The 27741-nt window shown below is 34.8% G+C and overlaps 1 protein-coding gene across 3 annotated transcripts; it reads left to right on the top strand.

Annotated features, from left to right (window-relative positions):
• The first annotated feature begins 5446 nt into the window (after nt 1–5446).
• LOC136206001 (kinesin-like protein KIN-7H) lies at nt 5447–13457 on the top strand. Of its 3 annotated transcripts, none has more exons than XM_065996902.1 (15): nt 5447–5646; nt 5841–5998; nt 6544–6776; nt 7919–8008; nt 8106–8206; nt 8324–8437; nt 8514–8595; nt 8681–8748; nt 8845–8910; nt 8993–9117; nt 10116–10452; nt 11274–11378; nt 11482–12399; nt 12492–12814; nt 12904–13457. In XM_065996902.1, the coding sequence occupies exons 3-15, from the start codon at nt 6572–6574 to the stop codon at nt 13226–13228; spliced, it is 2859 nt and encodes a 952-aa protein (XP_065852974.1). In that variant the 5' UTR covers nt 5447–5646; nt 5841–5998; nt 6544–6571; the 3' UTR covers nt 13229–13457. The 3 variants fall into 3 exon arrangements, with proteins under 3 accessions (XP_065852974.1, XP_065852967.1, XP_065852982.1); XM_065996895.1 differs by having other exon boundaries at nt 5448–5646; nt 6559–6776; XM_065996910.1 differs by lacking the exons at nt 5447–5646; nt 5841–5998 and having other exon boundaries at nt 6640–6776; nt 7954–8008.
• Nucleotides 13458–27741: the final 14284 nt, after the last annotated feature.

The raw sequence follows: 27741 nt of genomic DNA on the forward strand, positions 1-27741 counted from the left end.
CTAGTTAAGAAATAAAAACCTTATAGCCAAGTATTTTACTAACACATTTACAAACCTCATAGCCCAACCTTCTATAGAAAACATCAAGCCTTGCTTCACCAATACGAGTTTCAAAAATGAAATTCAAACTTGGTTTATAATTATAAATAAGATCCAATAAAACTTGAACTACCTGTGGATTTCCCAACCCATGGTGTTTCCAGGCTATATCCTCGTTTTTTTTTACCAGTATTGTCATTATTTGAAAATTCCAAACTTACCTCTCCACTAACAACCTCCTCTTTTATACGCCTTTTAGGATCTATAATAATAACACAAACTTTTTCTGGAATACTTTTTCTGGAATAGTGACTTTTTGACTAGAAATATTATTAATTTTTTTTGTAATTGAATTAAACTTTTGACCATAATTATTGCTGGCCCCATTAATAATTTATGTAACTGAATTAAACTTCCCCTTAACCAATGTTTTGAAAACCGGACCGGACGTTGAACCGGTGAGACAACTGGTTCAAGGTTCAATAGGTTCAACCGGTTCAACCGGAATGGTTCAACCGGATAAAAAATAAATAAATATATATATATAAAATAAAATGACGTTTCATTGAACATAAAATTAAAAATTTCATACATATAATAAACAACTCTTAAGTTAACATATTAATTAAAAATTAAAAATTCATACAGATAATATAAAAATTCATACAGATAATATAAAAATTCACACATCGGTAACCAATCCTTAATTTAACACATTAATTAAAAATTCACACATCTAAAATCAAACCCATAGTTTAACACAATATTAAGATTAAAATTAAATTAATTAACACCAATTATTAAAGAGGTTGTTCTCTACCTAATTTTTAAATTTTTTCCTTAATTCAATATGTTTTTCAAAAAATGGCAAAAAACCAGGGTCAATCCGGTTCACTGGTTCAACACCGGTTCGCAGTTCAACTCCGGTTTGATGCGGTTTAATATAGTTGAACCTGTATAGCTAAAACCGGACCGGACACTTGACTGGTTCGCGGTTCGACCGGCCGGTCCGGTCCGGTTTTCAAAACACTGCCCTTAACTGCTCCCATGGATTAACATTTACCTCCTAACTTTTCGTCACCCCTCTGCATTTCCATTACTTTGTTCTCCTGGTGACTCAACTGACATCAAACAATTACCACCGCCGTTACGGATATCTATTTTGTAAGTAACCATCTCGCTCCTCTACTATGAAGCTTCCGACCAATCTGTGCTAGCATCGCTGGGCCATAAGGCTATACAATTTCCCCTTCACCAAACTCGTACACCTTTGGATAAGAAAAATCATAATGACCAAGAAGGCACAGATGAAGCAGAACCTCTTAATTCGTTCATATTTGAATTCAACCCAGAACCAATCCCTAGAGGACTTTTCAAATTTATTCTTCTCATTTACGATTTCCTTGAATCAATGGAAACTCGTATACATATATACTCCAGCCAAACACCTTGGAAATTGTTTGGATTAGATGAGACAAAGATTACCATATGACTATCAATAATAACTGCTACTCTCTTCGACATAAATCCAATTGGAAGATTATGAGCCTGGACCCAAATATCAATATGGAATAAAGGAACTTCCACGGGAATATCAACATGTCCCAGACACTTATAATGAGTATTTTATTATCAAAAGACTATGTGCTATTGTATATGATTCTTCTAATATGATGCGGACATCTAGTCGATTAGACGAAATGGGATGAGTGGTGGAAGAAGCCGCATTAAAAAGGCAACACACTAAGGCAACGGAAAGCCCATTATGCTATAAATTCATCCATTTTTTTGTAATCAACTTAACTTTTCATTAATCAAAATTATAATCTTCTATTTGAAGCTTTTGTTAAGGGTTTTTCCCTTCAACAATGGAGATTTCATTTTTCCTACAGATTTAGTCCATGAATACCAAGATTAACTCCTTCTAGTTTAGCTAAAGAAGAAACCTCTTTGTTGATTTAAGATTAAAATCAACTTGTTCAATATTAATTTATATCAGTTGGTATTAGAGCCGATCGTTTTCCTAATGGAGACTTCTTCGATAATGATTCAATCGAGTTTTTCACAAGCATTAATGGAGTTTGCAGCCAAGAGCCTTGAAGAATGGCAAGCCAAAGTAAGGGAGATGGAGCTCGAGCTTGCGAAAACAATGAGAAAGACCAGAAAACACATGGAACAAGAAAACATAGAAAGATTACAAAGAGGAACCCGAAGAAGCTGACGACGACACCATCAAGCCCAACGAAGAAGAGATGAAGAAACCCCCCATGTTTCCTAAAGAGTCATCCCAAATATGTCCTCCACCAGACATTGAAAAAGTAAATCCTAAACTTTCAATTCCTAATGTGGAAGTTATGGGTAATCCTATTATTAGTGAGGAGTTGGGTAATTGTGACTTTGATAGTGATTTAGATTTTCAATGTGGGTTTGTTGATAATGGAATGGTAAATGAGAATTTGAATTCATGTATGAATGAGGAGGAAGAAGTGTGTATATGTGAGAACATTGGGGAACTCATGTTGAGAAGGGTACTCCCCATGTGTTCGATAAAATGCCCCTTAAGTATAGCTACATTTGTTTGCTTAAGAAAAATGAGGGTATTTACATTGAAGAGGGGGAAAGTGATGTTGGGCTTGATAAACTCATTAAGGAGAGCAATGAAATAACATTATGTGTGGAGGTTGATGGCTATGGTGATGGAAAAGATGTTGGTGGTTCAACCACGTTGGGATGTAGCATGCCATTTGAGTTGGGCAACTTGGCAAGTGGATTAATCGGGTTGAATTATGCGGAAGAGCAGAAGGAAATGAGAGGTCATGGGAAAGAATGGATTGTTGACGAAGAGGGAAATGAATTGAATATGATCATGAAAAAGATGAGCTAGAAGAGGAGAACCAATCCGAGAATGAGCTAGAAAGAAATGATGAACTTGGCTATTATGAGAGTGAGTTCGAGGATGGGTTTGAAGAGAGAGAGAGAACGATTCTGAGGATGAGCTATGTGAGGATGGTGAATTTTATCATAATGCAAATGATGAAGACAAGTTTCAGAATGTTGGATGGGACCAACAAAGGTAACCTATGAAGACGATGAAGATGGGTTCTACCATGATGAGAATGAGCATCAGAATATTGAATGGAACTAAAATTGGGTCACTTATAAAGATGATGAAGATGAGGCTCATGAAACAATTGAAAAGAAGAGAGTTCTATTTAGAGATCGAATATACACACACCTTTACCTCGCTTTCAAAGAGCCGCCAAAAGATCATTCATTGTCTGACAATCTACTATTTTGTCAGTCAGAAAACGTCCCACCAAACACCTGTGAAGATTTAGATTGTTGCTTCTCATTTCATCTTCACAAATCGTGATACCCCATTCTTCTCATTCTTAATGGATATATTACCAAACAAAATATCGATACTATAGAAGAAGTCATCGAGAAACCCACAAAGAACAAAAATCAAATGCAGAAAAATCACAACAAAAAGACAAATGCAGTAAAACAAACTTGTCAAGTGATAAAACAAATGAAACTTGTGAGAAGAAGACAAGACTCGATGATCTTTTTTAAAGCTTAAATGTCTAAATTATAACATTATTGGAAAGGCATGTAAAGATAATTGAAAGGTATATAAAAATAATAGAATATTAATGAAATAACATAATAAGTGGCTTAAAGTAAAATCAGCCCTTGGAGTTGTAAATGGGTACGATGTTATGTCTATTTTTATTGATTGAAGGAAACAAATACATCCATTTGACATCATTTTATTATAAAAATAGATTGACTTTGACCCAATTAAGTATTAAATCATTTTCTTCAACTTTACTAAAAACAAATTGAAACCACATCTTCCCTACTTCTTTCACATATCTTTCTACAATTAGAATTAATTTTCACTTGTTCACTTTCATTTGTCATTTCCATTTCCAAATAAAAAATAAAATTAAAATTTTAATATTACACTAATCAACAATGTTATCAGGCTCAACTCACTGGAAAACCGCAAAGAGTCCTTCAACAGACCGACACGACCGATTGGAAAACGGCGAAGAGTCCTTCAACAGACCAGCATGAACTGGGGTTGAATGTTGAATCGGGAACCGGTGCAACCCCGGTTTGTCGTCAAATTTATTTCCATTGGGCTCATTTCGGTGTGGCATTCACGTCGCCCATGTCGTGCTGGTGCACCCTTAACCCGATGGTGCTTTGAATACATCCATGTGCATGAGAGAGTTTTTTCCCTAATAATTGGTTAAAGACTTGTAAATACTATTTACTTATAAACTAGTTAAGATTCTCATTTCCTTCGTATGTGGAATGAGAATGTTTAATTTTCTTTTATATTCTTCTAAACTTTTTCAAGTGGTTCACTTTGAACATCAATTTCTCATTCTTTACTTATCCGTTTTGAGTTTATAATATACTGTTAAAAAATCTCATGACATAAAATACGTTGGCATATTTCAAGTTATTGTAAACTTCATTTATCCATTATATATTTAAGCCTCAAGTTGATAAAAAAAAAAAAAAACAAACCAAAATTATTTATAATTTGTTTTGGATATATATAATTTATAAAAATAATTTTAAATTAATTATATATATTTAATATATATAAATTGTATTTATTTATAACGTTATCCGGTCCGACCAAGTGATCCACGACCCAGTTATAAATTCGATTTGATGTCCTATCTGATTTTGATAACATTACTAATGAGTAATACATATATTTGAATCTCTTTTCAACTTTTCCAAACATTTTGTCCTAACTAATTAAATTGTAGTTATAACTTGATAAGGAGATTTCAACTAAATATAGAATTTGAGAATTTGAATTAATCTTACTAATAATAAATACTCAAAGTTTTGTTAAGATTAACAATCATTTTAGTCTATGCTAAAAAAGATTATTAAATAATATGTGCACTGTCAAATTTCAATTCTTGGAAATTTATAAATTAACATTTGGTAAGGTTAAATTAGTTCCTAATTCTTAAAAAGTCAATAATCAGTTTCAAAACAAAAAAAAAGGTCAATAATCAAATATTTTGTTTTTGCTTAAGACTAACCAATAAATTTTTAAAAATAATTGTGAAACATTAAAAAATTCAAAATTCAAAAAATTGAATTAATATTTTTTGAAAATAAGTTGTCCATATGGATATTTGAGCAGCCAAAAAGAAAGTAAAAGGCTTGTAGGAAAAGCAAGAAAAAAGGAATGATGTGGAATAAACTATATGATAATAAATTTGAACTAACATAAGATAAGATAGAATTAATCAAAGTAATTTTAATTAAGCTTCAATAGTAAGCAAAATTAGTTGGAATATCAAATTAAGGAGATGTTTAGCATAGCGCGGTAGTTTTGAATCAAAGGCCATTAAATACCCATACAGAGCAGCCATGAAAGCAACCAACTAACCTTTTAAATATTTCCCTTTTTCCGTTTCTCATTTCTCCATTTAAATTCAAATTCGTTTAACTTTTCTATCGGCAGAGAAGGAGAAAACACCTCCAATTCCGTTTTCTCCCTTTCTCTGTTCGCTCTTTTTCCTCCCACTTCCATTTTTCCCTACAAGATCACACCTGCATCAGGTAACAGAATCAATCACGCTCTCTTTACATATATATTTTCAATTTTGCAGTTACATAACAATTCGTTTTATATAATCCCCTGGAAAATGTTGGATATGTTTACATTGTTCAAAATTCAAACCGTTTTGCTTTTTCCAATTTGTTTCTTAGATTCTTAGTTAATCTGCGATTGAGCTTTTTTCTGTTTGTTACAGGGTTGCATTTTAACGGTAAAGTTCAGAAGAATCCAAAAAGCCCTTCAAAGTTGGGGCGTTTGGTAGCCATACAGGTAATCTGCACATGGAGTAACTGGAGATTCTTCCGGAAGGCTCAAACATTCTTCGAAAGGGACTCTGAATTCTCACTGTTCAAGGTTTGGAATAAAATAATTGTTTTTCTAATTTCTATCATTTATTTTTTATTTAATAGATTCCGAATTATATTGCACATCCACAGGGGTTTAATGTAATAAGAGAAGGTATAGGTGTTTTGACAGTCTGTTAATGGGACCAGTTGAGAAAGATCCAAATTTGTTAATTAAATTAGACAACTACCATGTGTTTGACTTTAAGAATAATAGCTGATGAATGGGCTTATGTATTTCCTGGCGTTTATTTATTTATTTCTATTAGAAAAAAAAAATGGTTTTCTTGCTTGAGAGACAACGAAATGACGAAAAGTGTCGGTGAATTTTTAGCGCTAACCTATGATTAGTTGCTGATAATGCATATGATTGTGGCTGTTAAAGTAATCTGGTCCTTATGTTCAGTAAGACTCCAATTTTATTTTATTTTACATATTCCTATCATAATATATTTAAGTGAATAACAAGAAAATATGGGAAATAAAAATACTTGGCAAAATGAGGCATTTAAATGGGTTGGTTTGGTTGTATTGGCATGTCTTCACGGGGAATAGTTTTCCATCTTATAGCTGAAGCTGAGAGATGGGGGCAGCTGATGAAGAGAATATGGCACAGCAGAGTGGTGAGGACAAAATTCTTGTTTCAGTTCGGTTGCGGCCTTTGAATGAGAAGGAACTTGCAAGAAATGACGTACCGGATTGGGAGTGTATCAATGAGAACACTGTCATTTATCGGAATAATCTTTCAGTTTCAGAGAGATCCATGTACCCAACTGCCTATGTCTTTGGTAAGAAAGATTCTCAGATTACCGTTTCATTAGCATCTTTAATTGAAAATGCATTCATTACTAAGTTGGATGGAAACTTTTGCACATGAACAGTCGATTTGTGGATGTAAAGATAATTCTGCTATAATTATTCAAGAAGAGTTGCTTGAATCTATTTTAATGTTGGGAACCTGGATACCATAAAAAAAAAAAAAAAGCGGCCCGGTCGCATTACGCGTCCCCGCTGAACGAGGGTTCGGGGAAGGGTCCCACCACAAGGGTGTACTGAGGGCAAAGCCTTCCCCTGCCAATTTATTTGGCAAGAGACCGCTCCTAAGACTCGAACCCGTGACCTCTTGGTCACACGACAACAACGTTTACCGTTGCGCCAAGGCTCGCCCTCTAGAACCTGGATACCATATTGATCCAAAATGATATGGTATCCAAGACTGCGAATTACCCGAACTTTAAAGACTTTGAGCAACGTTTCTATTGTACTGCTATTTATCAAGTCAGTTGCTTTGAAGTTGAGGGTCGGTGATGTTATTCTTATTAGGTTTAAAGCACTTTTTGGTCCCTGACCTATCCAAAATTTATGTATTTGGCCCCTGATCTATTATTTGGTCATATTTGGCCCCTGACCTATCAAATTAGATAAAATTCAACCCATGTTGAATGGAAAATTAACTCTGTTGGAAAATTAACAACAGTCACCAATACAAAAACGACACATGACACATAAATAAACTTAATTTTCAACTGGAGATGGCAACAGTAACTATTTTACACAGTAAAAAAATCCTAAAAACTTTTTCTAGTGTTCCGATAGAGTGAAAATTAATTTTATTTATGTGTCAGGTGTCATTTTTGTATTGGTTACTGCCGTTAATTTTCCAACAGAGTTAATTTTTCATTCAATATGGGTTGGATTTTATCTAATTTGATAGGTCAGGAGCCAAATATGACCAAATAATAGGTTAGGGGTCAAATGCACAAATTTTGGATAGGTCAGGGACCAAAAAGTGCTTTAAGCCTTCTTATTAATGGAAAATTGGATGGTCTCCTTTGCAATTTATCTCACTTGATACATATTTGGCTTTGTACCTTTCATTTATCTTTTCTTTTTTTGTTTGTTTGTTTGTTTCGTGTGTTTTTGGTTATAGACCAAGTATTTAGGCCTGATTGTGCCACAAGGCAGGTGTACGAGTCAGGGGCTAAAGAGGTTGCACTATCAGTTGTCAACGGTATAAACTGTAAGTGATTTCCCCACTTAAACTTTACAATAAACTTCATCTTGTGTTTTCTGCTACTCTTTTCCTTTCTTCCCCTTCTAATGCCAATTATTTTCAGCAAGCATATTTGCATATGGGCAAACAAGTAGTGGAAAGACCTACACCATGAGTGGTATAACTGAGTACACTGTAGAAGATATATATGACTATTTAGACAAGGTAATAACAGAAAAATAGGTTTTTGGCTTTCTTTTCTCTTAATCTGGTGTTTATTATGTTCCCCAGATTTACCTTTGATTTGATGAAAGCATTCTTCTCTTTGTCCCTTTTCTACAGCACAAGGAAAGAGAATTTATATTGAAATTCTCTGCCATGGAAATTTACAATGAATCTGTCAGAGATCTTCTTAGTACGGACGCAACTCCTCTTCGGCTGCTAGATGATCCAGAGGTAATTCTTATTTTATGTATTGTTATAAACGGCAATGTGCATTGTCAATTGGAATAACAGTTGTCAATGTTTACAGAAAGGGACTGTTGTTGAGAGGCTCACAGAGGAAACTCTAAGGGACTGGAATCATTTTAAAGAACTTCTATTTGTGTGTGAAGGCAAATCACTACCTTTGACTAATTTTTGCTTCCACTAAAAGATTGGTAAGTGAATATTTATCAATTTTCTGGTGCATTTCTGCAGCTCAAAGACAAATAGGGGAGACTTCCATGAATGAAGCAAGCTCTAGATCTCATCAGATCCTGAGACTGGTATTACTCAATTGTTATTTCACAATAAAATTTTGAAGTTAGTGCTACTTGATGATTGTTTGTTGAGTTGTTTCCCTCACTATGAATTCATGACAGACAATTGAAAGTTCTGCACGCGAGTTTTTAGGCAATGACAAGTCAAGCACCCTTGCAGCAACTGTGGTTAGTACGATTTATTTTTGTATCATTGGTTCGTCCAGAAACACAGATAATAGCATGTCTAATTATCATTTTCTCCACACAGAATTTTGTTGATCTCGCAGGAAGTGAGCGTGCATCACAGTCTATGTCAGCTGGCATGAGGTTGAAAGAAGGGTGCCACATAAATCGCAGTTTACTGACATTAGGAACTGTTATCCGTAAGCTAAGGTCAGACTCTTTTGCTTTTTTCAATTTTGGCGTATCTGTAATGCTTAAGAAATAGTGTTGATACTTCATAACTTATAGCATTTGAAGGAAATAGAACAGAGGAAATTAAATTGAGCCCACGTGTTATCCTTTTCTAATCTGAAAGCGTGATAGATGAACTAATTGTCCTTTAACGAATTCTACAGAGCATCTGATCATTTGTGCAGAATCAGGCTTTTTAGATCATGAAATTCATAGGGGAAAAAAAAAAAACAGAGCCCCACTGACCTTGGAGAAGAAAATTTCATCATTCACTATCTTATGACAGGATAAGGTTGATAGTCTTTTTATATGTAGTATTATTTTCCGTGATATAAGTAAGATGATCCAACAGGAGATGGATTGGTACCTGGAAAAGACTACCTGAGCTTTTCTCCTGTAATTGCTCTGTTTCAATATATTACAAAAACAGCTTTCCTCTTTCTGCTCCCTCTTACTGAGTGGTAATAATTGAAAAAACTCACATTCACAATATCTCCTCAAAAACTTAATGATGCACAACCAACTCATTCGAACAGTTAAAGCTTTGAGTTATTAGTTTTTCGGTTTATTGAGTATGGATAAATCTTTCTGCTAACCAGAAACACACAGATTATGTTCACTAACAAACCTGAAAAACTATGGCTCGTATTATCTTGCGATTATGTTCACTAATAAACCTGAAAAAACTTTGGCTTGTATTACCTTGCAAATTCATTATATTACCAACTACTTACTTTATCTTTTAACTGTACCATATGATAGTCCAGATGTGTATGTGTTGTTAGCATAACAATATACATGCAACTTTCTCTAATTATTATAAACAGTCTCTGGAAAAAAGTTGTCACAGTCTCTGCATCTTTTTTTTTAAGCTTCATATTTCTTCTGTTTTCTATCCCTTCAGCTATGCCAAAATCAAATCCAATTAATTGAATATGAATCTGCTGCTAATGTGTGCACTTTTTGACTGAGTGCAGCAAAGGAAGAAACGGGCATGTTCCTTTTAGAGACTCAAAACTGACCCGCATTCTGCAGTCTTCCTTGGGAGGCAATGCAAAGACTGCCATCATATGTACTATAAGCCCTGCACGGAGCCATGTTGAGCAGTCTAGAAACACCCTTCTGTTTGCAAGCTGTGCTAAAGACGTGGCAACCAATGCTCGTGTTAATGTGGTTGTGTCTGATAAAGCATTGGTAAAGCAACTGCAAAGAGAATTGGCTAGATTAGAGAGCGATAGGCGAACTACTGGATCAAATTCTGTCGCTTCAGATTCCACAGCATTACTGAGAGAAAAAGACCTTCAGATTGAAAAGGTGATGTTTTAGGCTTGCCGTGTCATATTTGAGTTCCCTTGCATCCTCTTAAGTACCATAAGTTTACTACATTTTGAAATTATTAGCAGACTTGAACTAAGGAAAATGGAGTTAAATAAAGATATTGAACGCATGAGGCATATGTGCCCCATTGAGACTAGCCATAACAGGAAAAGGATCTCTTTGAGCTTCAAAACTTAATTTCCTTAATGTATTTATGCTTTCAATATATGTCCATCATCTTTGGAAAGCAGTGTAAGTTGAAACCATCCTTTGGATGTTTTTATCTGGAAAGTGAACATATTTTGTAGTTTACATCGAAGCATATGTGCACACATACGTTGTAATGCTGCATGATGATGAAACCAAGGTGCTAGGGTCAAGCCCAATTGATCGAAAATTCCTTTTGTGAAGTTGCCAGCGATGGGCTAAAAGAGTACATCACGGACTTCACTCTGAACTTAGATGGTCCATGTATTATCTCAACTGAATATCCTCGGAATCTTAAGAATTTTCTTTGAAATTTTTGTGAGCACTACATGATTAGAACTCAACTAAAATAGAGAAAAGGGTGGCATCTTCAAGAATCTCCCCATCAACTACCACCATGAATGAGTCCTCTATAGCTATTTTATAGAACTTCCTTAGTTGACTTATTCAAATACTGATTCATAATTTTATTATATGCCTGCAAGTGCATATGCCTACAAGTGGAACTTAGAATAAAAGTAATTGTCCAGTTTATGTATGCATGATACTCTCTTTTTTTCCTTTTCTTTTTTGGCTAAACCTTTAAATTTTGTTTTTCTCCCATCATGCAGCTACTGAAAGAAGTTGCAGATCTGAATCAACAACTAGATATCGCTCATGCTCAGATTGAACACATACTGAGAGAAGCTGAGGATGATAGATCATCAATAATATCAGTATGCACACTTTCCGCTTCTCTGCTCACTAACGTTTTTTCTAGCTGAAGCTTTCAATATAAGTATATCCATTTTCATCATATGTGCTGAATTCTTTCTCCAGGCAGAACCAGATCATCATTACCCTCAACTGCGAGTTCGAAGCTCATTTAGATCTGAAAATTCAATTTCATATTCACCCACTGTGGAAGATCCTCGGTTCCTAGATTATAGCATGAGATCTTTTAATACATCGCAATTCTCAACCGGAGACACTAGTAGTATTTCAGGGAATTCTGTCCATCTTGCTGACTTTGATGAGAATTTTGTTCCAACAAATTTCTCTCAAGAACTACCAAATTCTATTGCTAACCCTAACCTTGATGGAAACAATCTACATGAGTCAGATAGTAAAGAACAAACTGAGGATGATGCTTGCAAGGAAGTGCAATGCATCACAGAGACAGGATCAAATACGAATAGTAGTTCAAATTCACAAATTTTGGAGACTGGCTCTCAAAGATATGCAGACTCTAATGACTCATCTCGTAATACGGACACATGCAAGTCAGGTTTGAGTGAGGCTGAAAATGATGACACTGGAACTAAAGAATTAAGGACACCCCCATTAGAGGAGCAAACAGAGTTGAGTCTCTTGAATTATGATTTTATAGTACCATCTCCTGAAAAACCAACTCCATGGGTGCCAGATGTCGTATCTAGGTCTAGAAGCTTCAACATGATCAGGAGTAGAAGTTGTAGGGCAAGACTTATAGATAGTCCTTCAAGGTTTGAGATGGTAGAAAGGAACAAAGGCCTCCCACCAATCGGGTTGAAGAAAGATTTCACAAGGGACTTTGAAGGCTCTACAACAACCAAGGAAGCTATTGATATTGACAAATCAGCAAGACACAGCACTTCAACTTCTATATGTAGTGATGATTATCAAATGCACAGCATTTCGAGTCCCATTGACTTCAACAGCAATGCTAGTGTTAGTGACTTGGATGCAGGAATGAAGCACATGGTAGATGTTCATTTGGTGAGTCTTTGTTTATTCTTTCCCCAAAGTATCAGTTCCTTTGGTAAGCCATGTGTTTTACTCTTTTTTTACTTGGTTCTCATGTTCGATAGGAACAAGAAACAAGATCAAAGGCCATTGAAGCTACAAAGAACATGAAAAATGTAGGATTGGATCCAATTGAAGTTGATTTGGAGAGTAGTAGTAACAACTGGCCCACAGAATTTAAGAGGCTCCAACAGCATATTATCGAACTTTGGCAGTCTTGTTGCGTGTCACTGATACACAGGACCTACTTCTTCCTGCTGTTCAATGGTGATCCATCTGATTCATTCTACATGGAAGTTGAGGTCAGGAAGCTAACTTTCCTCAGAGACACATTCTTCAAGGGTAATGAAACTATGGTAGATGGAAGGATTCTAAGTCTCGCTTCAAGGTAATATCAATACTAATACTAATACAATTTACATTTATCTATGGTACTTGTGTGACAGCAATTAAGTAAGTTTTTAATTTGTTTGACAGCAAGAAAGCATTGAATGAAGAGAGACAGATGTTATGTAGACAAATAGAGAAGAGGCTATCAAGAGAAGAAAAAGAGAACCTATTCCTAAAATGGGGAGTACAGTTGAATGCAAGCAATAGAAGGATGCAAGTAGTACACAGGTTGTGGACAAAGACAACAGACATGGACCATATAATAGAAAGTGCAACTCTAATTGCAAAACTGGTTGGTTTTGAAGGGCAAGAGCAAACTTTGAAAAATATGTTTGGACTTCTCAATTTTACACCACAACAACGAAGGAGGAAATCTTCTATTTGGAAACGCTCCGTATTGTTTCGTTTGTAATATAATATTCCTATATAATAATACTAATACTAATATACAACACTACACTTCTCAAATTTTTTATTTCAGTTTTTTGCCAGGCTCAGGCTCAGGCTGAGGCTGGTATGATTTTTTTCCTCCTTTTTGGTGTAAAGAAGAAGAAAATTATGTAAAATGAGAGAGCATTAATATGTAAAATGGTTCTGTAATTTTTATGAACATTATATACAAGTTCCATGATTTTGTTATATATCTGATCAATCCATCCAAATTTCAGAACTAGACAGAAAATCTAAAAGGAAAATTCATGCAAGAAACTGGGACACATGACAATACTTCATAGGTACAAAATTAAGAATTAAATATATGAATTGAGATCCCAAGAAATATAGTAATAGGAAATGGTTACAAAGAAGTTAATTAAGCTAAGCTAAACCAAAGATTGAAGATCCTGAGAAGAAATGGATTTGTTGGAAGAACAAATATGAAAAGCATTGAAGAAAGCAGCACCAGCAAAAAGAAAAGAGAAGCAAACAATAGGGATAGCAAAAACAGTGAAGAAAGAAACAAAAGTAGTTCCAGGACTGTCTTCTTCTTTTATATATTTGATATCCATTGTTACTGCTGCTAATACAAATCCTCCTGTCCCTGCTGCTTGTAATCCCATCATTATCCAGAATACTTTTGATCCAATTAACTTTTCCATACCTAAACAATAATACTCATCCTTCATCTTCTTTTCTTTCTTGTTTTTTTTTTCTTTCTGTGATCTGTAATAGGGATTTGAATCAATTAAAGAATCATTATAGACTTAAGTAGTAGCTAGCTATTGGAAATAACGAGGAGGAAATATAATATAGATGGTTCTTTTGTTTTTTTCCTGATTGAAATTCCACCGAATTGAGGTAATAAATTTCAGGAATGAGACAAGCTTAGGTTGTCATTGAGGAACTCATGCTAGGAATGAACACTACACGTAACTAACATAACAAAATTACTCAAACAAAGACAAACAAGACAGCAACAAAATCAATAAATCAAATTTTATGTTACAATTCTTTTTTTATTTTTGAATCGGTTATTTTGGTTGCATTTAGGCAGGGATGATAACGTACGGATATCCGATGATGAGGTATGTGGGCTGAGCCCATAAACAACGGGGCAAAACCCACTTACCAAGTAATCTCTTTCTCCAAATCAGGCCCATAGTCTACCAGGCCCATAAAAAAGCCTTATATATATATGGGCAAACCAACATAATTGACAGAGGATCTATATCTCTCCCTCTCTTTTACTTTTTCTCTCTATTACATTTAATGCTCTTTTTGAGATTTCGGATTTGGATAGTGACTCATCCTAGAACATGAGGAGCTTCCACCGCCGGAGTGACCCAGGATATCCCACTTCTCCATTATTTAGTACGGTGAGCATGGAGTAACAAGTGATTCTCATCATTATCTATTATGAACTCTCCTCGGCAAAACACCATGATTGATAAGCAAGCAGCGCCCACTCCAATAAAACGAATGTTAAGCACTCCTATCGACGCAACCAGCTCCATGCAGGAAGAAGCCATGTTGAGCCCGATCGGGATGCCTCAAAATCTTACCATGTTGCTCACGAAGGTCGATTCCGATGAGGAGGCTTCCGGACCCTCCGCACATCTCATTAATGTAATCATGAGTTTTCAGGCTACCCAAACAGCCCAAATAGTAGAACATATGAAAATCATTGAGCAGCAGCAAGCCCTACGATATGAAAACGCTAATATTTGGGAATTCGTAAAGGCATAAGAAAGTCCATAACAATTGCCTACAACGTCAACCTCCTAAGTACCAACCGATCCCACTCATTATCGGAATCACTCCACATGTGGACCATCTTATACCCCAGCAACATCGTAGCCTTTGGGACCCATCCAGCAACCGGCACTAGCACAATCTACCCCAAAATGATAACCATAGCCCTGTCGGAGGGCGAAGACCTTTTAGAATCCAAAATTTAGAGGTTCCTCGATAAGCGAGTGTTGCATGAAGTAATGGGGGAAAACATAACGTTAAGCAAAACCTCATTTGTACATCGCATCATTGACACGCGATTTCCCAAAAGATTGGAAAACCCCAGGCTAACTTTTTACTCTGGCACCGAAGATCCCAACGACCCTGTAGCTTCGTTCATAAGCACCATAAACTTATATTCTAAAGACAAGGATATCATGTGTAAAGTTTTTCTGACCACTCTGTTCCCAAGCGTGCAAGAATGGTACTTGGGTTTGGCCCTAGAATCCATCGACTCTTTCGACCTACTCAAAGATTTTGTTCTCTCCCGTTTCACGGTCGCGACTAAGGTCATGAAAATCAGTTCAGACCTAAACAGCCTACGGTAAAGGTCGATGGAGCCCCATAGAAATTTCCTCTCTAGGTTTCATCATCTGGACTCCAAAGTCAAATGCCTCAAACTGGAGGTCACCCATGACGTTCTAGCCAAGGGAATGTATTGTGAGCCCTTAAAACAAAAGTGTTTCGGCAAGCTCCCCCACTCATTCGATGAACTTATGGACATGGCATAGACGTTCATACGATACGATGACTACGGCAGACTATCGAGTTACGAGGAGTCCAAAAAAGACAGATCCAAAGGCAATGGCAAACGGGAAGAAGGGCTATGCAATCTTTCGATCCAAAAGACGTATGAAGAGCCAAAAGAGACGATGCTCCATTACCCTACCGCCCACAGCGAGAACAAGATTAGGAAGACTCCCGAGCCATTCCCAAGACGAACCACTCAAATGGTCGAGAAGTGCATTTCTCTAATAAGGGGACCCCTCAACCACCTCGCAAGTGTGGACAATCACACAACTTGTCCTCCCCAAATAGGCCTCCAAAGCCTCGAATTGACAAAGAGCTCTATTGCAAGTATCATAAGTCCTCCGGGCACTTTGAGAACTACAACAAGTTGTAGAAAGAGATTGACAAGCTCTTTGACTAAGGGGTCCTGCCCAGATTCGCTCGCCAAATGAACAATCATCCTAGACCTCGGGACCATCCACCAAGGCAGGAGGACTGTTAAGCCCAAAATATACCTAAAATATCATTAGTATATACATCAGTTTTGCTACGAATTTGTGCTATTTATATCTATTTAGAGTACTTTTACATTCGAATATATTTCTTTCATGCAAGGTACCTAAATATTTGGTAAAATCCAAATAAGAACGAAAAGAGGTTAAAAACAGAATAAAAACCCTGCAAAAGGAGTCGAAGACGACGAAGATCAAACACGCCAAAACGAAGACAAGAACGAAGTCAGAAACGGAAGAAAAATCCCAATTCTCGGTTGAGAATCCAAATTCTCGGTAGAGAATTTGTGGGCCGTGACCGAGAATCCCAAATTCTCGATCGCGACACGCGTCGTCCAGATCTTCTTCCTTTGTTCTGAAGACCAAAAAATCACTTCCCCATTCTCGGCCGAGAATTTCCATTCTCGGTAAGATCAGCAGCCTTTGCAGCACAACATACACATGTTTAAATTCCAAGAAACGCGTTCGTTCGGGTGGATAGAAATGTCTCTTCGCAGAGGATACGACCCTTCACAACGGACACGACACTTCAATCACGACTTTTCAACATCTATAAATAAAGAGTTGATTGAGAGTTGAAAAATAAGGAGACAGTTAGATTTTAAGATTAAGTGCATGAGTTATGCAGAAACTCTGACTCAGAAATGAGTCAGAGATTAGAAGTTCGATTCTGTAAAATCAATATGATGTACACACATTGTTTATTCAATAATTACAAACACAGTAGCGTTTAGATTTGTTCATATTAGTTTATATTTTGGTAGTAGCCGACCGTATCTCTATTACGAAGTTACAACGAGAAGATTGAGTAGAGGATCCGCCCTGAGTCTGACAACTCTAACGAAACCCAAGGAAAGGATTGACAACCCGTTCACTTGCAAGTCGTCAAATGTTTTCATGCTTCTTGTTCTCTGTAAACTTGTATCAAATTCATATTTCATCTAATAAAGTTCATTTTATTCGATAGATCTTTATGCAACACTTTGGTAAAGGATCCGAAGTGGATGCTGGTGTTTTCATTAAAACGTAGTTAAATTCAAAATCTTTACAAGGAAACTTTGTTGAACACTTAGGCAAATTGATATCATCAGTAGAGTATCAATTTGGTTAAGGTAGCGATCTAACCCGACCGTAGGAGGATTGACTGCAGTTCAAAGCCCTAAAATTAGAGGAATCGACGTTTATTTCATTGTTTTAATTTATGCAAAGTTTAAAGTTGTTTTCTTTGCTTAATGCAAACGAATATATTTATTCACTTTTCTAAAGAACTAAACGTTTCTGTTTTGTAAATTTATCCCTAAATCAGAAGTATTTTCTAAAATTTGTTATACTCTATTCTAATTCTTATTCTAGCAATTTCAAAACCAAATCCGATTTAACGATTTTCCATATTATAAACCTTAAAAGTAAATTTAACCAATTCAAAATAAGTTTTTGTTAAAAAACGTTCCCTGTGGGATCGATATCTTTTATTACTACAAGCGTATACCGTGCACTTGTGGAAATCGCTCAATAAGTTTTTGGCGCCGTTGCCGGGGAACGCCAAAATTTTTAACAAAAATTTATGTTTTTCGTGTTTTATTTCGAACCTTGGTTTATAATATATGTATTTATTTATTTTATAGTATTTATTTTTTTATTTTTGAGGATGGTCACTAGGACTAAATTCTCGTTGTTATTTAACGTTTGCAATTAGATGTTTGCAGATAAAAAAAAATCCAAGTTTTTTCAAAGATAAACTGGAGATTTGATCATCAATATAAATTCACAGAAGGAGTCTACAGAAAAGAAATCCAGTATACAGATACATCAGAAGGGAATGGAAATTTTTCAAGAAAATTGCATATCGAGTTCCGCAACTACAGTATAAGGAACAAGACAGATAATTTTTCCCAGGAAAAAAATCTTCCCAGAAACCTTTACATCTTTTCTATACACTTAGTCCTTCACCAAAACATCATATCTCGTTGTTAAGAAATTTATTCAATTCCTACACTAAACCCAAATAATTTCCCTATTTATCACATCCTTAAAACACCTACATCTATTTCTCTAAGAAATCACCATGGAAAATCTTCTCAGACAGATGAGTAAGTAGGATGAAATTATCTTATCCGCCAGGAAGGAATTGTATACTTTTAATATAGTTTTGAAAGTTTCGGTTCATGTGCGTAGTTTTTGTTCGAGGCTAGAACCAGAAGTTCGGACATTCAACCAAAATCACTGGATCCTTAAATTGAAAAAACGCTAAAAAAGAAAGCGTTTAAAAAAATGCTAAAAAAAGAAGAAAGAAAAAAAAGAGAAAAAAAATATATAATAATTTCAAGTTGGGGGTACAGTTCTACTTTCTTTTATCCCCTCTTGAAATTATTCCCAGGTAAGTTAAATGGATAGGATCATTATTTAAAACCGGTCTAGGTAATTTATTATGTCCATAATTTTGATTCTCCTTGAGAATTCTTAAGGATTATCACATTTTTAGTTTTTAGTTTTTCATATTTTAGATTCTTACATCTCATTTTAGTTTAGTTTATACATTAGTAATAATGGTGAGATTAGAAATAAATTTTTTTGTGATCATTGAATGATATTGAAAAATATGCTATGTATCTTAAATATTTGTAATTAATGAGGAAAGTATCTTTAGATTTAAAAAAATCTCAATTGAATTAAAAGTTACACAAAATTTAAATTTATGTTTGTATAGAGATTATTAAAATCTCTACAGTGATGTTTTGAAAATTTCTGAACTTACTGAGAATTGTAATTCTCAACTGAGATTTTTAATTTTTCAGCCTTGTAGGAATTTCTGAACTTACTGAGAATCGAAATTCTCGGCCGATAATTGATAATTCTCGGTAACTTCAGCGAACTGAGAATTGAGAATTTTGATTCTCAACTGAGATTTTTGATTCTCCACTGAGATTTTTACTTTCTCTGCCTTAAAAAATTTCTGAACTTACCGAGAATATGAATTCTCAGTTGAGAATTCAGGATTCCAAAATTTCAAGGGAAAGGAAAAAAAAAATTCTGAACTTACCGAGAATCGAAATTCTCGGTAACTTCAGCGAAATCAAGAAATTTTCAGAGAGATTTTATCTCTGAAAATGACTTGTTGCGACCGAGAATCGCCATTCACGGTCGCGACACGGGCAGTATCAGACATGTATTCTTTCTTTTCTTCTTCAGTTCATGCACCATTGCTGAATATTTAAAAAAAAATTAGGATTCTTCATGTTCAAATGGTGTGAATTTGCACATTTTCGCCACCAATAGACACATTAATTAATCCTAACATCATTATAAATAATTAGAGAATATCAGATTTCCATACTTTTCATCTCTTTCAGATAAAATCTGATATTCTTCTCCAATTATTCATACCTTTCAAAAAAGTTCCAGAGATTTTTTTGTCCTTTTCTCAAAAGCATGATATCCAAGCATAAATCTTCCAAGAAGATTACTGCTGCACACAACAAGCGTCCTGATTTATCAGAATGCTACGGTGCACCGTTTCCCATTCACACACATAATGAAGAACGAAGATATTATAAAACTATTTGTTTTATATAGTTTGTATATAGATTTGTTTTTGTGTTTGTTATTTATGTAATTTGTATATATGTCTTCTAATTTTAATAAAACTATCAAGTTTGATTCTTTGATTCTTTTTGCTTAAATATACGTTAACCATACAAGTTATACGAATACATCTGAATCTAAGTTAAAATGAAACAGTATAACTTTTAACATGAATCTGTAATTATTTTTCATGAATTTGTATTCATTTCAGAAATGTTTCTGAACATCTGACTTTTCATATATATTACATACTAATACGGTATAATCATTAATAACTATTGAAACAAGTTCATGAACATACATTTTTTATGATAATTCTAAGTTTTGTTCTGTACATATATTTTTCAATTTTGATAGCATATCAACTTTGATTCTTTGGTTATTCTTTTTTATTAGTATATGTTAACTATGCAAGTTATTAGAATGAATCTGTATATAATATTAAAATATATCAGTATAAACTTCAAACATAAATGTGTATATAATGTTAAAATGACTCTGTATATCATTTCATTAATCTGCATAAGTTTCAATGTTTCAGATTTAATATGAATAAGTGATTAATAATTTGTTTTGATTACTTTTAATCTATTTGTTTTTCTGTATATAGGTTTGTTTTTTTATTTTCCTTGTATATATGTTCTTGTTGATTTATGTAAATATGTGTTCCTGCAATAAGAATTCAAAATCATTGTTCTGGTTTATGTCTGTTAAAATTTATACACCATTAGCGAATGAATCTGTACATATATATCTTAAATGCTAATAAGTTATAATCATTATTAACTATTAAACATGATAGTGAATTTTCATTTTAAATTAAATCATCAAGTTTACTTTTTAGTTTTTGATTCATTTATGTTAACATTGCTAATTATTAACATGTACCAGTACATATATCTTTTCATATGAATCTGTATGAAATTTAATTAATCTGTTTAAATTTTAATGTTTAAGTTTTACCATGAATTGGTGACTAATTGAAATTTCGTTAATGTACATTTATTTTTACCTCTTAGAAGATTAATTTCCATTTCAAATGCTTATTCATTTAACTTGTGTGAATTAATGAACATTGATTCTACATTGACTCTGTTTAAATACATTTATTTGTTTCATTACTCCAATTTAATAAGGATAAATCTTTGGTTTCCCTTGTATTTAATGTTTTAATTTGTGTTTTTAAGTTTCAGGTATACCTTTACTTCATTATAGGACATATTTACCCAGAAAATTGCACAAACGGAGTTTTTACGCACATTTTGTCGCTGCCAGGTGCAGATTCTCGACCGAGAATTGATAATTCTTGGCAACTTCAGCGAAGACATGTAATTTTTCAGTGAGATTTTCTCTCTGAACATGATGTGTCGCGACCTGTAGACAGGGGGAGATTCGAATTTTGCACACAAATTACCCTTTTTCCTATTCCTACGCTAAACTCCTAAACACCTAAATTCATATCTATATATACATATCCCTTACACAAACCCAATATCTACCTACCCAATATACTTCTTTCCCAACCACAACCTCCATAGCCTAACCCTCCAAATGCCTAGACATAAGAAGATTACTCTTTCCCATGCTAAAAAGGAATGAGAGGATTACATTTAGGAATTAGGTTCCAATTTATGAAGTTGGGGATGACGAGATGCGTATTTAGTTTGGATATCATACAAACTAATTTATTGTTAAGCCATCAATTTTCCAACCAAACCGGTTTGGACATAATTTGCCTAGTTTGGATGGATTTAATCCCAAGAATGCTACTAGTACGCTCATTAAAGATCGTTGGTTTTCGTGGTAGATAGCAGTGGATTACTTTTTGACAATTGAGTCCATGTTTCCGTTTCAACCAATAAGCACGTTACTATGCGTACTTTGATAACGGGTATTGTTTTGGATGCTTCGAGTATTATGGAGTAGTTTTCAATCACTTACTCCTACTTATTATCTGATGTTGGATTATGCCGCAATTTTCCACATTCATTTAGTGGTTAGCCACTGTTAGCTAGTTTTGCAAGTTCAATGTTGGTATTCCGAGTTCACATTGTAATGGTATTAAAGAGGATGGTAATGCGCAGACACATTTTGGTATGGATGACGATATGCATGACGATGAAAAGGATGAAGAAGGTGCGGAGGCGGAGCATGTTGATACCTACACACAAGCACAAGGACATGTTGGTAACGAGCACAATGATCAAGTTAATTTGCCAAGAATTTTGAACCAAATGAATGCACACAACCGTCAAATGAATTTGCGGTTGGCTGCTATTGATGAATGCAAATCAACATATTAGTAATTACCGCGGTGGATGCAAATATACATACTTTGAGGAACGAGCACCCGTTCACCTGATGCCGGTTATTATCATTTTTTCGTCGTCCGGGAGTCGTGCCTACGCCTTCTCCACCGGGTTCACCTTCACAAGAATAGGTTTTATCTTATCTTTTCTCAACTCATTTATCTTTTATGTTATTTTTGATTAAGTTTGGTACAATTTCAAATTCTATTTATGTTGGATAAAATCCATTTCATATTTATCTAATTTCTTTTCGTATGCTTTATTTCGTACAATTTTTCGTGTTATATCCATATTTGCACCAATGAGGACATGGTCCAATTTAAGTGTGGGAGGAGATATTTCATATATCATTTTTATTTTTAGTACGAATAAATGCAACGAATAATTTTTATGCAACGAATAAGAATAATTTATAAATGCAACACTTATTTATGCAAATGCAACATATATTGCAACACAATTTATTTAACATTATTTTTCATAACTTTACATTTTTATATGTTTAAAATATTTTAACTTATGATTATTTTTAGGTTATCATTATTGTTAGAAATAATATTTCTATATGGGTAATAATTTTTAAAAAATTTCACAAATCTCCGATACGATTTTAAGTAAAAACGTCTCGAATGAATGTATTTAAGTTAATAAATTCTTTATTCTATCTCTATTTTATATCATGCAATTCATGATACAATAAATCTTATTTTAAATTTTCAATTAGGTTTATAGGCATTAAATTGAACTAACAATTTTTGCTCGGTTTGATTTCGTCTTACATTAACACCAATTGAAGTTTTTAAGGAAACTTTAGCCATAATACATGTTGAATTTTAAGTCAATATAGGATGAATGTGCTATCTTTCTTTTTCCCAGATTTACAATTTAAATTTTATAGTTCATATTAATTAATCAATTAGTTGAATTCTTAACTTTTGGCCACGATTGAGACCAACCTTATCACAATCGAGGTATGAAAGGGAAGAAAATTAAGTACCGTTTACTTTTGGCCACGATTGCGACCACCCTTATCATAATCGAGGTATGGAAGGAACGTTAAAAGAAAAAAATAAGCGTGTTTAAGTTTAAAGTAACGATTGCATCCACCCATGACATGGTCGGTATCTCTTAAGCGAACACTAAGCAATAAAATACGTATAAAGTTACGATCAAGACCACCCTTATCTCGGGCGTAACTAAGCAAATAAATTAAAATTAAGTACTTATTCATATTAATATATTTCGTATATTAGTTTAGTTTTGGGAAAGGAAATTTTGTGCTTTGAAATGCATTGAGACGAAAGACTCAATAACATGCGTGCTTATTTCGTCCCGAATACTTCAGTTTTAAAATTAGAAATACAAGACGAATGATATATCGCCTTTATACTAAGTTAGTTTGATATTTTGCGTATAAATTTGCCATGCAAAGTTAGTCTTTTTGGCTTAACTAATTTAAAAGGTAATACCAAGATATATGTTCTATGTTCATAAAGAGATTAGTTAAAGAATAAATTCAGTGAAATTTTGCTCGGGACTAGCAAAAGATTAAGTATGGAGATTTGTTAAGCCCAAAATATACCTAAAATATCATTAGTATTTACATCAGTTTTGCTACGAATTTGTGCTATTTATATCTATTTAGAGTACTTTTACATTCGAATATATTTCTTTCATGCAAGGTACCTAAATATTTGGTAAAATCCAAATAGGAACGAAAAGAGGTTAAAAACAGAATAAAAACCCTGCAAAAGGAGTCGAAGACGACAAAGATCAAACACGCCAAAACGAAGACAAGAACGAAGTCAGAAACGGAAGAAAAATCCAAATTCTCGGTTGAGAATCCAAATTCTCGGTAGAGAATTTGTGGGCCGCGATCGAGAATCCCAAATTCTCGGTCGCGACACGCGTCGTCCAGATCTTCTTCTTTTGTTCCGAAGACCAAAAAATCACTTCCCCATTCTCGGCCGAGAATTTCCATTCTCGGTAAGATCAGCAGCCTTTGCAGCACAACATACACATGTTTAAATTCCAAGAAACGCGTTCGTTCGGGTGGATAGAAATGTCTCTTCGCAGAGGATACGACCCTTCACAACAGACACGACACTTCAATCACGACTCTTCAATATCTATAAATAAAGAGTTGATTGAGAGTTGAAAAATAAGAAGAGAGTTAGATTTTAAGATTAAGTGCATGAGTTATGCAGAAACTCTGACTCAGAAATGAGTCAAAGATTAGAAGTTCGATTATGTAAAAGCAATATGATGTACACACATTGTTTATTCAATAATTACAAACACATTAGCGTTTAGATTTGTTCATATTAGTTTACATTTTGGTAGTAGCCGATCGTATCTCTATTACGAAGTTACAACGAGAAGATTGAGTAGAGGATCCGCCCTGAGTCTGACAAACTCTAACGAAACCCAAGGAAAGGATTGACAACCCGTTCACTTGCAAGTCGTCAAATGTTTTCATGCTTCTTGTTCTCTATAAACTTGTATCAAATTCATATTTCATCTAATAAAGTTCATTTTATTCGATAGATATTTATGCAGCACTTTGGTAAAGGATCCGAAGTGGATGTTGGTGTTTTCATTAAAACGTAGTTAAATTCAAAATCTTTACAAGGAAACTTTGTTGAACACTTAGGCAAATTGATATCATCAGTAGATTATCAATTTGGTTAAGGTAGTGATCTAACCCGACCGTAGGAGGATTGACTGCAGTTCAAAGCCCTAAAATTAGAGGAATCGACGTTTATTTCATTGTTTTAATTTATGCAAAGTTTAAAGTTGTTTTCTTTGCTTGATGCAAACGAATATATTTATTCACTTTTCTAAAGAACTAAACGTTTCTGTTTTGTAAATTTATCCCTAAATCAGAAGTATTTTCTAACATTTGTTATACTCTATTCTAATTCTTATTCTAGCAATTTCAAAACCAAATCCGATTTAACGATTTTCCATATTATAAACCTTAAAAGTAAATTTAACCAATTCAAAATAAGTTTTTGTTAAAAAAACGTTCCCTGTGGGATCGATATCTTTTATTACTACAAGCGTATACCGTGCACTTGCGGAAATCGCTCAACAAGGACCCTAAAAGATCCCGCTACCAAGATGAAATTCAGGTGATTCAGGAAGGACCACCAGGTCATATCAACTCGTCAAAAAAAGAAGGAAAGGCACAACCAATGAGACCCTCATTGTCCAACCACCACTCCGCACCTTTCATTCAGAAGCCTCAGTAATCACATTGGCAATTGGAAACTTTAATGTGCATAGAATTTTGGTAGACACGGGGAGCCCGGTCAAACTTTTGACTTGGAAGGCCCTAGAAGCAATGAAGTGAAGCAAAAGCAGGATCTATGAGGGTACATTCCCTCTGATCGGGCTCTCCAACATCGAAGTACCAATCCTCAGACTCATCTCTTTGTCGGTCATTTTTTCTGAAGGAGCCAAAGAAGTTGAGCTTCTGGAAGAATGAGTAGATATCTTACTCGCATATAATGCCATCCTAGGTAGACCACTCATATCCGCAGTTGCAAACACCATCAAACTAGTTCCTAACGTGTCAATCCTACACATACAAACCATTCTTGACAAAACCTATCGCTCTACTACAGGGTCTAGCTCATATGGATTGTGATTCAACGCCACCTGCTTCGAAACTGCGAATCTAACACTATGGGCCACTTTGACTATTCATGTTGATCCACTTGCATCAACTTCTTCTCTCGATCAGCAACAAAAGCCTTCAACTATGTACTTTCTTTCTTACAGTTTCATAGGCCTGCCATATAGACTCTAACTTCCCTTCCGTTGCATTCACCTAAAGACGAGCCTCAGTAAGCAACTTCTCTAAGACTTCCTTCTCATAATCATCATCTACACACAACTGTGGCAACTCTTTTTCCATCCATACTCTCATATCCTTATTCGCTCGAGCCCACCACATCGTAAAGGTTAGCGACCCCTCTCTCTTAATGGATGTCGCCCATAGTTTTTCACATAGCAAAGTGGACACCACCATCTGCAGAGCACTCTCCTCTAGATTTTTATGCAATATTGCCTCCGCATTATGGGAGGCCCTAGATCATAGGCCATCTTATCACCCTCCTCGTGAAGTTTCTGCACTTTGATTTCTTTCTCTACTGCAATAGCTCGCAGCTCTCCAACTCCTCCGCTTCAGTTGAATGATTTGAGGAAGGCCTTAAAGGAGAATGAGATGATGATGATGATAATGAGAGAAGATGTTAATGGTCCTAAAATACTTATATTTGCAGATGATTGAGAAAGGGGGAGGAACCAAATAAAGTGTGACTATGGTGGAAGATCCATATCTAGACAAAGGGATATGAGTACTGTTGAATGCTTTTATTATGGAAACACTGGTCACATGCAATCTTATTGCCTACAATTTAAGGAGGAATTGAAGAGTCTACAAGGAATGATGAAGGGTAAGGGAAATGTTGGTAAGTCCTCCGATAATATGGTTGAAGATTGTGATTTACTGTTGACTATTGCAAATGATCTTGTTGAAGATCGTTTTGGTTGGGTGATGGAATCTGATGTAAAAGTTCATATTTGTAGAGATCGAGCTTGTTTTACCACTTTACAAGTAGATGGAGATTTTGGCTATATCCGTGATGGGAGCAATTCAAAGATGAAGATTGAAGGCGTTGGAAGAGGTTGACTAAAGCTCCATAAAGATATTGTCAAAACACTTGCTGATGTGAAGTTCGTATCTAGTGTTCAAGCCAACATAATTTCATTGGGTGATTTGACTTCTCGTGGGTATAAGTATGTTGGTACCGACAACTTATGTAAGGTGTTTAATGATGAAGCTTAATAATGCAAAGTCTAGAGAAAGGGGAAAATATCTATTATCTAAATGGATGTTCCCTTAGCAGAATGAAGAAAATGAAGACTGCAAAAAGAGTTCTATTTTCTGAAACTATCAAGATATGTGGGCATTTGGGTCGAGAGAGGATTTGTTGGGATATCTCCCTAAATCCCACATTAGAAAAAAGTGGGATTCTCAGAGGGGTGTTCCTTTATAAATGGGCTTTAGGCCTTTAATTGAATTTGTAGCAATCTCAATGTTAATTAACTAGAGAGGGTTGAACTTGCGCTTTTAGTTTGTGAGTGTGAGAGAGTTTTTACAGTTTTATCCGTTAAAAAATTATAAGCGTTTTATAGTGGAGATTTAAGTGACCTAAGGGTTCTATGGTTTTTACTCTTATTGAGGAGGTTTTTCACGCTAAAATTCTTATGTGCCTTTTTATCTATTCTCTATTATTTCTTTGGGTACTGTTATTTGTTTGGCCCCAATACTTTGATTGTGGGAGGTTTTATGCAATTATTTGCCACAATCTGGAAAATGCGAAATGATAAACTGTGGAATGGATCCCAAGTGATTGTTAATGAAATACTTCACCCTGGTGTTTCTTTCCTTTGCAATTGGGTCTCTGTTCGGTAAAATCCCTGTGTTGCTCCATCGCAGCAGCCAGTTCCAACTCAGTCTAAGCTTTCTCGTTATGCCTCCCATATGGCTTTCT

This window comes from Euphorbia lathyris, chromosome 1 (assembly GCF_963576675.1).
Source record: "Euphorbia lathyris chromosome 1, ddEupLath1.1, whole genome shotgun sequence".
NCBI lineage: Eukaryota > Viridiplantae > Streptophyta > Magnoliopsida > Malpighiales > Euphorbiaceae > Euphorbia > Euphorbia lathyris.

What these genes read in the sequence shown, in the direction of transcription:
- LOC136206001 (XM_065996902.1), top strand. Translation starts at nt 6,572, where the DNA reads ATGGGGGCAGCTGATGAAGAGAATATGGCACAGCAGAGTGGTGAGGAC. An exon ending in ACTGTTATCCGTAAGCTAAG is followed by an intron (nt 9,118 to 10,115) that starts GTCAGACTCTTT and finishes GACTGAGTGCAG; the next exon opens with CAAAGGAAGAAACGGGCATG. An exon ending in ATAGATCATCAATAATATCA is followed by an intron (nt 11,379 to 11,481) that starts GTATGCACACTT and finishes TTCTTTCTCCAG; the next exon opens with GCAGAACCAGATCATCATTA.